This window comes from Salmo trutta, chromosome 18, assembly GCF_901001165.1.
Source record: "Salmo trutta chromosome 18, fSalTru1.1, whole genome shotgun sequence".
Lineage (NCBI taxonomy): Eukaryota > Metazoa > Chordata > Actinopteri > Salmoniformes > Salmonidae > Salmo > Salmo trutta.
Genome location: NC_042974.1, coordinates 10,427,002 through 10,440,918, shown reverse-complemented (window position 1 = coordinate 10,440,918; position 13,917 = coordinate 10,427,002). Strand labels below are relative to the sequence as shown.

Sequence of the window (13,917 nt, the reverse complement as noted above, 5' to 3'; positions counted from 1 at the left end):
AAGAAGGGATACTGGTCTGTAGTTGTTGATATCGAAAGGATCGAGTGTAGGTTTTTTCAGAAGGGGTGCAACTCTCGCTCTCTTGAAGACGGAAGGGACGTAGCCAGCGGTCAAGGATGAGTTGATGAGCGAGGTGAGGTAGGGGAGAAGGTCTCCGGAAATGGTCTGGAGAAGAGAGGAGGGGATAGGGTCAAGTGGGCAGGTTGTTGGGCGGCCGGCCGTCACGAGACGCGAGATTTCATCTGGAGAAAGAGGGGAGAAAGAGGTCAAAGCACAGGGTAGGGCAGTGTGAGCAGGACCAGCGGTGTCGTTTGGCTTAGCAAACGAGGATCGGATGTCATCAGCCTTCTTTTCAAAATGGTTGACGAAGTCATCCGCAGAGAGAGAGGAGGGGGGGAGGGGGAGGAGGATTCAGGAGGGAGGAGAAGGTAGCAAAGAGCTTCCTAGGGTTAGAGGCAGATGCTTGGAATTTAGAGTGGTAGAAAGTGGCTTTAGCAGCAGAGACAGAAGAGGAAAATGTAGAGAGGAGGGCGTGAAAGGATTCCAGGTCCGCAGGGAGGCGAGTTTTACTCCATTTCCGCTCGGCTGCCCGGAGCCCTGTTCTGTGAGCTCGCAGTGAGTCGTCGAGCCACGGCGCAGGAGGGGAGGACCGAGCCGGCCTGGAGGATAGGGGACAGAGAAAATCAAAGGATGCAGAAAGGGAGGAGAGGAGGGTTGAGGAGGCAGAATCAGGAGATAGGTTGGAGAAGGTTTGAGCAGAGGGAAGAGATGATAGGATGGAAGAGGAGAGAGTAGCGGGAGAGAGAGAGCGAAGGTTGGGACGGCGCAATACCATCCGAGTAGGGGCAGAGTGAGAAGTGTTGGATGAGAGCGAGAGGGAAAAGGATACAAGGTAGTGGTCGGAGACTTGGAGGGGAGTTGCAATGAGATTAGTGGAAGAACAGCATCTAGTAAAGATGAGGTCAAGCGTATTGCCTGCCTTGTGAGTAGGGGGGAAGGTGAGAAGGTGAGGTCAAAAGAGGAGAGGAGTGGAAAGAAGGAGTCAGAGAGGAATGAGTCAAAGGTAGACGTGGGGAGGTTAAAGTCACCCAGAACTGTGAGAGGTGAGCCATCCTCAGGGAAGGAACTTATCAAGGCATCAAGCTCATTGATGAACTCTCCAAGGGAACCTGGAGGGCGATAAATGATAAGGATGTTAAGCTTGAAAGGGCTGGTAACTGTGACAGCATGGAATTCAAATGAGGAGATAGACAGATGGGTCAGGGGAGAAAGAGAGAATGTCCACTTGGGAGAGATGAGGATTCCAGTGCCACCACCCCGCTGGCTCGATGCTCTAGGGGTATGCGAGAACACGTAGGCAGACGAGGAGAGAGCAGTAGGAGTAGCAGTGTTATCTGTGGTAATCCATGTTTCCGTCAGCGCCAGGAAGTCTAGGGACTGGAGGGTAGCATAGGCTGAGATGAACTCAGCCTTGTTGGCCGCAGACCGGCAGTTCCAGAGGCTGCCGGACCTGGAACTCCACGTGGGTCGTGCGCGCTGGGACCACCAGGTTAGAGTGGCAGCGGCCACGCGGTGTGAAGCGTTTGTATGGCCTGTGCAGAGGGGAGAGAACAGGGATAGACAGACACATAGTTGACAAGCTACAGAAGAGGCTACGCTAATGCAAAGGAGATTGGAATGACAAGTGGACTACACGTCTCGAATGTTCAGAAAGTTAAGCTTACGTTGCGAAAATCTTATTGACTAAAATGACGAAAATGCTAGCTAACTAACACAACACTACACTAATCAAGTCGTTCCGTTGTAATGTAATAGTTTCTACAGTGCTGCTAGTCGGTAGAGGTTGGCTATTATACAAAAGCAACTTTGTAGCTAGCTAACATAACATAACACTAATCAAGACGTTCCTTTGTAATGTATTTAGTTTCTACAATGCTGCTCGTCGGTAATAGTTGGCTAGGTATGGAACAATGGCGTCGCGGGGGACGGAAATAGCTGGCTAGCTAACCTAGCTAACCTCGATAATTACTAAACTACACAATTATCAAGCTATGACAAAGACAGCTATGTAGCTAGCTAGCTAACACTGCACTAGTCAAATCGTTCCGTTGTAATGTATTAGTATCTACAGCGCTGCTAGTCGGTAAAGGTTGGCTAGCTAGCAGTGTTGACTAGCTAGCAGCTAGCAGCTAGCAGTGTTGACTACGTTAGGAGGACGAAAAAATAGCTAGCCTCAATAATTACTCTAATTACTCTAAACTACACAATTATCTTTGATAGCTAAGAAAAATTGCTCAGATCAAACAAACCAAGCCGTTGTAATGTAAAGAAGTGTAATATTACCTGTGGAGCGAAGCGAAGTGCGACTGCTCGCTCCGGACCGGAAGTAATGGAATGGAAATAATGGAAATACAAAAACAGACAAACACCCCCTGTCACGCCCTGACCTACTCTACCATAGAAAATAACAATTTACTATGGTCAGGACGTGACATTGATGTAGTTCTGTAGGTTGGGGTGTCATTAACACAGTACTGTAGTTGGAGTGTCATTAATACGGTACTGGTAGTTGGGGTGCCAGTAATACAATTCTGTAGGTGGGGTGTCGGTAAAACAGTACTGCAGGTTGGGTGTCAGTAATAGAGTACTGTAGGTGATGTCAGTAATACATTTCTGTAGGTGATGTGTCAGTAATACATTACAATATGATGGGTGGCAGTTATACATTACTGTAGGTGAGTTGTCAGTAATATATTACTATATGATGGGTGGCAGTAATACAGTACTGTAGGTGAGTTGTCAGTAATATAGTACTGTAGGTGGGGTGTCAGAGATACAGTACAGTAGGTGATGTGTCAGTAAGGATAGGTGGGGTGGGGAGAGGATAGTTGGGGTGGGGTGGGGAGAGGTGAGGTGAGTTGAGTTGGGGATGGTGAGATGGGGAGAGGTGGGGTGGGGAGAGGTGAGGTTGGGTGGGGAGGTGACGGGTGGGGAGAGGTGAGGTGAGTTGAGTTGGGGACGGTGAGGTGGGGTGGGGAGAGGTGAGGTTGGGTTGGGAGAGGAGGGGAGAGTGAAGTGGGGTGGAGAGCTTAGCCTTAGTGACAGGTATTGATTGCTGACCATAAATACCACAGTTCTTTGTAAAGGTGGATGGGGTAATGCAGGGATAAGGCTATTTTAATATATACACTAGTGCAGATGGACAATACTGGTTATGCTCAGAGGATCACACTATCAATAAACTACAGTTCAATCTTTATTGAGCTGAATTATTGAGCTACATGATAACTGTAAAAATCAACTTTTCATAATGCAATCTGATTAACTCTTCATTCTTTGAGGCTGACTTATAGAAGTAGAAACTATTCTATGGTCGTTATAGTTCGTTTTTTTATTAATGGGTGGAAAGGGTATAACCCTTTTTCTTGTCTTTCTCTTGGTCTCTCCCTCCTTCTCCAGGACCGTCTGTTCTTTGTGATGGAGTATGTAAATGGCGGAGACCTGATGTTTCAGATCCAGCGCTCCAGGAAGTTTGACGAGACGCGCTCTCGCTTCTATGCCGCCGAAGTCACTTCTGCCCTCATGTTCCTTCACCAACATGGAGTAATCTACAGGTAACAAACACACACACACACACTTGTTACGGACATCACGCTGCTTGCTTAGTGAGTGCCACTTCCCCCTGATTCAACTCATACATGGCTGGAACTTGGGACCTCCTCTACTTTGCTATCAAACTTGACCGCCCTCCTTGACAACGTTCCAACAGGTTGAGCCACCCTGATCTTATGATACTTTGTTAAACACGTACACAGAAATACACACACACACAAATAAACACACACAGAAATACACATGCACGGGCGAGCACACACAGACACACACACACACACACACACACACAAACACTAGAATGTATGTTAGCAGTAGCACCTAGTAACATTGTTTTCAGTATACAGATAAACCTAACCTGACTCTAAGGCCCTAACCCTCAGTATATCATAAAGCTATTGAAACAGGACAGACTGATCTGGGGACAGGCTAATAATAACAGACAGTACATCATAAAGCTATCCAAGCAGGACAGACTGATCTGGAGCCAGGCTAATAATAACAGACACTATATCATAAAGCTATCCAAGCAGGACACAAGCAGGACACAGGAAAAATATATAAAAAATGTATGAAATTGTATGAAATGTATGCATTCACTACTGTAAGTCGCTCTGGATAAGAGCGTCTGCTAAATGACTAAAATGTAAATGTAAAAATGCAGGACAGACTGATCTGGAGCCAGGCTAATAATAACAGACGCTATATCATAAAGCTATCCAAGCAGGACAGATTGATCTGGGGCCAGGCTAATAATAACAGACAGTATATCATAAAGCTATCCAAGCAGGACAGACTGATCTGGGGCCAGGCTAATAATAACAGACAGTACATCATAAAGCTATCCAAGCAGGACAGACTGATCTGGAGCCAGGCTAATAATAACAGACACTATATCATAAAGCTATCCAAGCAGGACAGATTGATCTGGGGCCAGGCTAATAATAACAGACACTATATCATAAAGCTATTCAAGCAGGACAGACTGATCTGTGGCCAGGCTAATAATAACAGACAGTACATCATAAAGCTATCCAAGCAGGACAGACTGATCTGGAGCCAGGCTAATAATAACAGACACTATATCATAAAGCTATCCAAGCAGGACACAAGCAGGACACAGGAAAAATATATAAAAAATGTATGAAATTGTATGAAATGTATGCATTCACTACTGTAAGTCGCTCTGGATAAGAGCGTCTGCTAAATGACTAAAATGTAAATGTAAAAATGCAGGACAGACTGATCTGGAGCCAGGCTAATAATAACAGACGCTATATCATAAAGCTATCCAAGCAGGACAGATTGATCTGGGGCCAGGCTAATAATAACAGACAGTATATCATAAAGCTATCCAAGCAGGACAGACTGATCTGGGGCCAGGCTAATAATAACAGACAGTACATCATAAAGCTATCCAAGCAGGACAGACTGATCTGGAGCCAGGCTAATAATAACAGACACTATATCATAAAGCTATCCAAGCAGGACAGATTGATCTGGGGCCAGGCTAATAATAACAGACACTATATCATAAAGCTATTCAAGCAGGACAGACTGATCTGTGGCCAGGCTAATAATAACAGAGAGTACATCATAAAGCTATCCAAGCAGGACAGACTGATCTGTGGCCAGGCTAATAATAACAGAGAGTACATCATAAAGCTATCCAAGCAGGACAGACTGATCTGTGGCCAGGCTAATAATAACAGAGAGTACATCATAAAGCTATCCAAGCAGGACAGACTGATCTGTGGCCAGGCTAATAATAACAGAGAGTACATCATAAAGCGATCCAAGCAGGACAGACTGATCTGTGGCCAGGCTAATAATAACAGAGAGTACATCATAAAGCTATCGTGTTATTTCAACATACCAATTCTATTATATCACATAATCAACCCAGTGAAACTCAACTTAAACTTAATAGCGTCACTGTTACAGTAGTCATTGTTCAATGATGACTATTCTGATATGAACTGATGTCCAGGTACAGCAGCGCAGTCTGTCCCTAATCCAAGGTCTGTCAGTCAACCTCCCTCCCAAAACTAACTATTTTCTACCACTGCCAGTCACAGAATCATTGTCAGCCAATAGCAAAACAGACAAACTGTCAGAATGCGTCTTTGTGGCAAATCATAACATCATTGTAACAAATCATTCAATCCAAATGTATTCCCACTTTGTCCCCAAAATAACTTCCACGTAAGAAATAAGAATCCTTGATTCAAAGTTTTTCATAATAAAACAGTATTTGATGTACAGTCCAGATTTCGGTGTCACGCTAACTTTGGGATCACGGGCCATATGTACCAAACATCTCAGAGTATCAGGCAAAACTGCTCCTAAATCAGCATTCCTCTGAGATGCTTGATACATACTGACCTAGGTCTTAGGGAGTCCAAAGCGAACTGAACTGGGTCTAAGTTGTTACAGGTGTGTGTTGTGTTGTGTGTTGTGTTGTGCGTTGTTCTGCCCAGTAATGGGGCCCTGCAGGCTGTGTTTATGCCAGGTTGTTTACAGCTAGGGTTGATTTATTCTGTTTCTGGCGCTCCGTTTATCCTCTCATCTCACTGTTGACTCCCTGTTGACACACAAATCCTGACTCCCTCTGGGCTACACAACTATGTTGTCCCCGCGGAAAGTAGATCTCTCTCCCTTTCTGGTGGATATCAGTCTGCAACACCTTGAGTAGGCCCAGCTTTAAGAAATCCACCTCCTAGAGTACATGGTTTTCTGGAGTTTCTCTGCCATCTTCGCAGTCTTCTAAGTGCACCTCTTGACCTGAGGACCAGCCTGTGGTTGGAGTTGGGAGTCTGAAACCCACCCAGTCCGTTTTCTCTCTGTTTTCCTCAACCAACCTGACCTAACAGGAAAAGTCCCATTTGGTGAATGAATGCTTGGTCCACGCCTCTCTTCCTGAACTTAGTCACTCTGAGAGCTAAAGGAAACAGCTAGGCTCCGATGGAAATAAGGTCAACACTTCCTGGGTCAATCTGATGTTCCTTTAGAATCTTAGCTAGCCTATACTGCACATGCATGTACTGTGTCTCGGGACCTTGGTCCAGTAAGGAACTAGCTGTGACACACTGTGTCTGTGATGGAGTGTGTACCAAACAAGCATGTGATCACTCACGAGGATCCATGTTGGATTGAATCGTTGTTACTAAAGCTGGTCAATTGGGAGCTTATTCAGTATGCAAGCGTTTCTGGGTTTTTTCACTCACTCACCCACTAACTCACTCACTCCCTCTAAAATAAATATGTCATGTTCCATACTCTCATTCACAACTGTTATTTCACCTAGGTATTGGTCAGTGTCCCTCTCTGATTCAGACAATAAGAGATACAGTCTTCTGTTTAGTCTGTAGCTCCAGGAGTTATGATTTAGTGTCCTCTTAGAGTGAGTCACCTGCATAACATCAGGCCAACCGACAAACAATGCTATAAATCAGTCTCCATACACTGAATGTGCAGTGCGGGTAGGTATTATTTAGTATTGGCTTCATGAGGTAGCTGATACTGTACACTCAAAGCTACTTTGACCCCTTGGATACCGGGTAGATGAATGTTGTTGTGTCACCTACAGGCAGTCTGCTAAGTAGGAAGCAGGCTAGGAAGCAGGAAGTGATCAAACAGTGGGAATTGTGTTGGGTCAAATCAAAAGAATAATGGTTAATAGGATGGAATGAATTTCTGGCTATGTACTGTAGGTTATCTTTCTCTCTCCATTTCTCCCCCTCTCTTTCACTCGCTCTCTCTCTCTCTCTTCCTTTCACCCACTCTCTCTTCACCTCTCTCTCTCTCTTCCTTTCTCTCACTCACTCTCTTGTTCTCATTCCCTCTCTCCCTCCCCCTCTCTCTCTCTCTCTCTCTCTCTGTGTTAGACTGGGCTGAGCAGTGAGCTTGTGTTCGGGACAGGAAAGCGGGTCAGACTCTAGCTTGTTCTTAATCAAAGCGTTCTGGCTACATGATTTTAGCAGTGCATGTAGCCATAGCGAGCCTCCTTAGGGCCTTTTTGATTAGGCGTATGGTCTGAATGACTCTTTATTTTAGTGTTTATTAATAATCACAGGGAGCATGTTATAGCTTTAAAGGTCGACTCAGCGATGCACAAAGTAAATGGTAGTAATGAGTCAAGAGCGTTGAAGCACCAAGCTAAACTTCTCCGCTCTTTTAGTCCCGTAGCTTCCACGTTGTAGCAGCATGTGCACATACTGTGTGACTTACATCGTGCTCATCACAATATCGGTGGTGCTGCTTGTGACAACGTCATTACATTATGTCTACTTTTAATGAAACTGTCCATTTGATATGCGAGCTCATTCTCTATAAAGCTCATTACTTCCAGAGAGTAGTTCATTCACTGTAGAGCTCATCACTTCCATAGAGTAGTTCATTCGCTGTAGAGCTCATCACTTCTAGAGAGTAGTTCATTCACTGTAGAGCTCATTACTTCCAGAGAGTAGTTCATTCGCTGTAGAGCTCTGGAAGTGGGCCATTTGTCTGTTACTTCCATAGAGTAGTTCTTGTGAGCCGATGATGTTGAAATTGCTTTCTGATTTCCAGGTAAGGCTATTGTATTCTGTCAGTGGATTTCGCTTTGTTTGGACTTGGTAAATCAATGAAATCAGTGAGAACCAGGATGTGATGCACGCATGTTTGCATGTGAGGTCTAACGTGTTTAACGTAGCGTCACATACTTCACCTGAGTTGACTTAGCCTTGCCTCTCTGTGACCTGTTGAACACACCAACCAAGAATACAGACAACCCTTTCTGGAACACTCTGTGCAGTCGGTACATGACCCCCCCCCCCCCCCCCCCACCCCCACCTCTGAGAGAGAAAATAAAACAGTGGCTAGGTTTTGTTAGAGACAGTAGCAGTTTGATCTGTTAGTGTTGTGGGACAAGTCTGAACTGGCTTGCAGTTAACTGGTAGAGGCATGTACGCCACTGTAGATAGGGAGATGAGGAGAGGAGATGGGAAGTGTAGGGAGGGGAAGAGAGGACAGGGGAGGGGAAGGAGGCTGTAAGATACTGTAGATTAGGAGAGGAGAGGAGAGGAGAGGAGAGGAGAGGAGAGGAGAGGAGAGGAGAGGAGAGGAGAGGAGAGGAGAGGAGAGGAGAGGAGAGGGAGGGAGGGAGGCTCTAAGCCACTGTAGATGAGGAGAGGAGAGGAGAGGAGAGGAGAGGAGAGGAGAGGAGAGGAGAGGAGAGGAGAGGGAGGGAGGGAGGCTGTAAGCCACTGTAGATGAGGAGAGGAGAGGAGAGGAGAGGAGAGGAGAGGAGAGGAGAGGAGAGGAGAGGAGAGGAGAGGAGAGGAGAGGAGAGGAGAGGAGAGGAGAGGAGAGGAGAGGAAGAGAGGAGAGGAGAGGGGTAGGGAGGGGAGGGGAGGGGAGGGAGGCTGTAAGCCACTGTAGATAGGGAGGGGAGGGATTTTATTTATAGAGGAGTCTATCACCAGGCTTTCTGTCCCTCCTCCTTGCTCTGCACAAGCTCACCTGAGACTGGAGACCCTATGGGCGGCATTCACAACAGAGCACGGCACAATTCACACACAATCATACTCACATGCACCACAAAGGCATGTATACACCCACATACTGTGTACATGCTCAGTTCACATGCACACTCATACACCTCTAAACTCATGAACCTAACTATAAACATACTGTGCATACATACAAACATACCACCCATGTGTGACATGCATGCTGTGAAATAAAGAGGCATTTAAAGCTACCACAGATATGATACCACAGTAACCCCCGTATTCCTCTTCTCCATGACCTCTGTGTCCTTTTGACCTCTCTGTGACCTTTCTTTATTCAGATACCTCCTCAGATTCTTCTAGTTTCTACCAGATGTCTCTACCTCTTCCTCTTTCTCTCTTTCTCCCTCTCATTCACCCACCCTATTTCCATTGCTATGTCAATGGGAGATTTTCTGAAAACAAGATTGTTATTGTTCTACCAACTCCAATAGTTAGTGTATCTAAAGGAAAACAGCTCACATTCTGTCTATGGCCTTCATTGATTATCTGTGTGTGTTAGCTTAGGAACGTATTTTTATTTTTTATTTAACCTTTATTTAACCTATTTAACTAAGTCAGTTAAGAGCAAATTCTTATTTACGATGACGGCCTACCAAAAGGCAAAAGGCCTCCTGCGGGGACGGGAACTGTGATAAAGAAAAAATATATAGGACCAAACACACATCACGACAAGAGAGGCACCACAACACTACATAAAAACCTAAGAGACCGAAGACAACAACATAGCATGGCAGCAACACATGACAACACAGCATGGTAGCAACACCACATGACAACAACGTGGTAGCAACACAACATGGTAGCAACACAACATGGTAGCAGCACAAAACATGGTACAAACATTATTGGGCACAGACAACGGCACTAAGGGCAAGAAGGTAGAGACAGCAATACATCACGCGAAGCAGCCACAACTGTCAGTAAGAGTGTCCATGATTCAGTCTTTAAATGAAGAGATGGAGATAAAACTGTCCAGTTTGAGTGTTTGTTGCAGCTTGTTCCAGTCGCTAGCTGCAGTAAACTGAAAAGAGGAGCGACCCAGGGATGTGTGCTTTGGGGACCTTTAACAGAATGTGACTGGCAGAACGGGTGTTGTATGTGGAGGATGAGGGCTGCAGTATATATCTCAGATAGTGGGGAGTGAGGCCTAAGAGGGTTTTACAAATAAGCATCAAACAGTGGGTCTTGCGACAGGTATACAGAGATGACCAGTTTACAGAGGAGTGTAGAGTGCGGTTATGTGTCCTATAAGGAGCATCAGTGGCAAATCTGATGGCCGAATGGTAAGGAACATCTAGCCGCTCGAGAGCACCCTTACATGCCGATCTATAAATGATGTCTCCGTAATCTAGCATGGGTAGGATGGTCATCTGAATCAGGGTTAGTTTGGCAGCTGAGGTGAAAGAGGAGCGATTACAATAGAGGAAACCAAGTCTAGATGTAACTTTAGCCTGCAGCTTTGATATGTGCTGATATAAGGACAGTGCACCGTCTAGCCATACTCCCAAGTACTTCCCGTACTCCCAAGACTACCTCAAGCTCTAAACCCTCAGAGGCAGTAATAACACCTGTGGGAGGAGGGGCATTCTTCTTACCAAACCACATGACCTTTGTTTTGGAGGTGTTCAGAACAAGGTTAAGTGTAGAGAAAGCTTGTTGGACACTAAGAAAGCTTTGTTTTAAAGCATTTAACACAAAATTCGGAGAGGGGCCAGCTGAGTATAAGACTGCATCATCTGCATATAAATGAATGAGGGAGCTTCCTACTGCCTGAGCTATGTTGTTGATGTAAATTGAGAAAAGTGTTGGGCCTAGGATCAAGCCTTGGGGTACTTCCTTGGTGACAGGCAGTGGCTGAGAAAGCAGATTTTCTGACTTTATACACTGCACTCTTTGAGAGAGGAAGTTAGCCAACCAGCCCAAAAACCCCTCAGAGACACCAATACTCCTTAGCTGGCCCACAAGAATGGAATGGTCTACCGTATCAAAAGCTTTGGCCAAGTCAATAAAAATAACTGCACAATATTACTTAGAATCAAGGGCAATCGTGATATCATTGAGGACCTTTAAGGTTGCAGTGACACATCCATAACCTGAGCGGAAACCAGATTGCATACCCAAGAGAATACTATAGACATCAAGAAAGCCAGTCAGTTGATTATTGACAAGTTTTTCAAACACTTTTGATAAACAGGGCAAAATAGCAATAGGCCTATAACAGTTAGGATCAGCTTGATCTCCCCCTTTAAATAAAGGATGTGGCTGCCTTCCAAGCAATGGGAAACTCCCCAGAAAGGAGAGACATGTTAAAAATGTTGGAGATAGGCTTGGCGATGATAGGGTCAGCAACCTTAAAGAAGAAAGGGTCAACCATCTGACCCAGATGTTTTTTGGGATCAAGTTTAAGGAGCTCCTTCAGCACTTCGAAATTTGTAGCTCATTTTCATTTCATTCATCATTTTCCCTCATTAAAATGCAAATTAATTTATAACATTTTTGACATGTGTTTTTCTGGATTTTTTTGTTGTTATTCTGTCTCTCACTGTTCAAATAAACCTACCATTAAAATGATAGACTGATCATTTCTTTGTCAGTGGGCAAACTTACAAAATCAGCAGGAGATCAAATAATTTTTTCCCTCACTGTATCTCCCTAATCTTACTACATTTGCACACACTGTATATCGATTTTTTTATTGTGTTATTGGCTGTACATTTGTTTATCCCATGTGTAACTCTGTGTTGTTGTTTTTGTCGCACTGCTTTGCTTTATCTTGGTCAGGTCGCAGTTGTAAATGAGAACTTGTTCTCAACTGACCTACCTGGTTAAATAAAGGTGAAATAAAAAATAAAATATATGTTTTAACCTGTTTAAAGGTCTTACTCATATCAGCTATGGAGAGTTTGATCATACAGTCCTTCGGAACAACTGTTGCTCTTATGCATGGTTCAGTGTCGCTTGCCTCGAAACGAGCATAGAAGGCATTTAGCTCATCTGGTAAGCTTGCGACACTGGGCAGCTCTCGGCTGGGTTTCCCTTTGTAATCCGTAATAGCTTGCAAGCCTTAAAACACATCCGCATCAGAGCCGGTGTAGTAGGATTTGATCTTAGTCCTGTATTGATGCTTTGCCTGTTTGATGATTCGTCGGAGGGCGTAGCCAGATTTCTTATAAGCATCCGGATCAGTGTCTTGCTCCTTAAAAGTAGCAGCTCAACCCTTTAGCTATGTACAGATGTTTCCAGTAATCCATGGCTTCTGGTTGGGATATGTACATATGGTTACAACGTCATCAATGCACTTATTAAAGAAGCCGGTGACTGAGGTGGTAAACTCCGCAATGCCATCGAATGAATCCCGGAACAGTCTTGTGGCTTAGTGTCCACTTCATCGGACTGCTTCCAAATTGACTGCTTCCTTTTTGAGTTTTTGCTTGTAAGCAGGAATCAGGAGGATAGAGTTATAGTCAGATTTGCCAAATGGAGGGCGGGAGAGAGCTTTGTATGCGTCTGTGTGTAGAATAGAGGTGATCTAGAGTTGTTATCCCTCTATTTGCACTGGTGACATGCTTGTGGAAATGAGGTAAAACGGATTTCATTTTTGCTGCATTAAAATCACTGGCCAGTAGGAGCACCGCCTCTGGATGAGTATTTTCTTGTGTGCTTATGGCCCTACACAGCACGTTGAGTGCAGTCTAAGTGCCAACATTGGTTTATGGTAATAAATAGACAGCTACGGAAAATACAGATGAAAACACTCTTGGTAAATAGTATGTTCTACAGCTCATCAAGAGGTATTGTAACTCAGGCGAGCAGAATCCCCCCCCCCCAATCTTACCGGACTCTGCCCTTCTGTCCTGCCGATGCAGATGTACAGTATATTATCCATGTCTTTAATCAGCCATGACTCCGAGGTGCATAGTGTATTACAGTTTTTAATGTCCTGTTGATACTGTAGGTTGGTCTCGAATGGAGCTTGTCCAGTTAGACTCCAGCGTTTGTACATTCCTCAATAGAACAGAGAGACGCCATGGCTCATCAGGGTGCCCGCACACCGGCCTCTATAGCGCCGTCTTCTCCTTCTTCAAGTGTTGGGGATTAGGGCCTGGTCCGGGATAATCAATTTGTCTTTTGCCTCCGGCTCATTGAAGAAGAAGTCCTCGTCCAAATCGAGGTTAGTGATAACTGTTCTGACGTCTAGAAGCTCTTTTCTAAAAATACACAAAATAGCAGTCAGGAGCCTGTAAAATGGCTGCCATTCCCTCCGGCGCCATTTTAGAACTTCTTGAAAATTGACTTACTCACTATTGATCATGGGCTGGTACATGGTTCCTAATAGATCATTATAGTGTGTGTGTGTGTGTGTGTGTGTGTGTGTGTGTGTGTGTGTGTGTGTGTGTGTGTGTGTGTGTGTGTGTGTGTGTGTGTGTGTGTGTGTGTGTGTGTGTGTGTTTGCATATGCATGTGTGTTTGTGTCTTTTAAATGGGGAGCTCATTTGAAGCAGAGGGAGGGACGTTAGCTGTCAGAGCACTTAGGGTTGCTGAGTGCGTAATGGAAAAATCACTCCACAAGATTAACGCGAAACACAGGAAATGCTCTCAATTGAGCCTGATTGCTGTATGTGTGTGTGCGAGTGTGTGTGCGTATGTGGGTGATACAACCTTTTTTCGATGTATGCGAGCCTGTGTGTGTGTGATATAACATATTTTCAATGTTGCCAACATCCTGAGGAAAGGTCCTGACAGTGGTGAC

The 13,917-nt window shown here is 44.8% G+C and overlaps 1 protein-coding gene across 4 annotated transcripts in view; it reads left to right on the top strand.

Moving 5' to 3' along the window:
- LOC115152826 (protein kinase C epsilon type) overlaps positions 1 to 13,917 on the top strand; it is a 218,694-nt gene that overhangs the window by 189,853 nt on the left and 14,924 nt on the right. For all 4 annotated transcript variants that reach the window (XM_029697675.1, XM_029697676.1, XM_029697678.1 and 1 more), the window contains one exon: positions 3,460 to 3,614. In XM_029697675.1, coding sequence (XP_029553535.1) covers positions 3,460 to 3,614 — 155 coding nt within the window. The remainder of the gene's footprint in view (positions 1 to 3,459; positions 3,615 to 13,917) is intronic.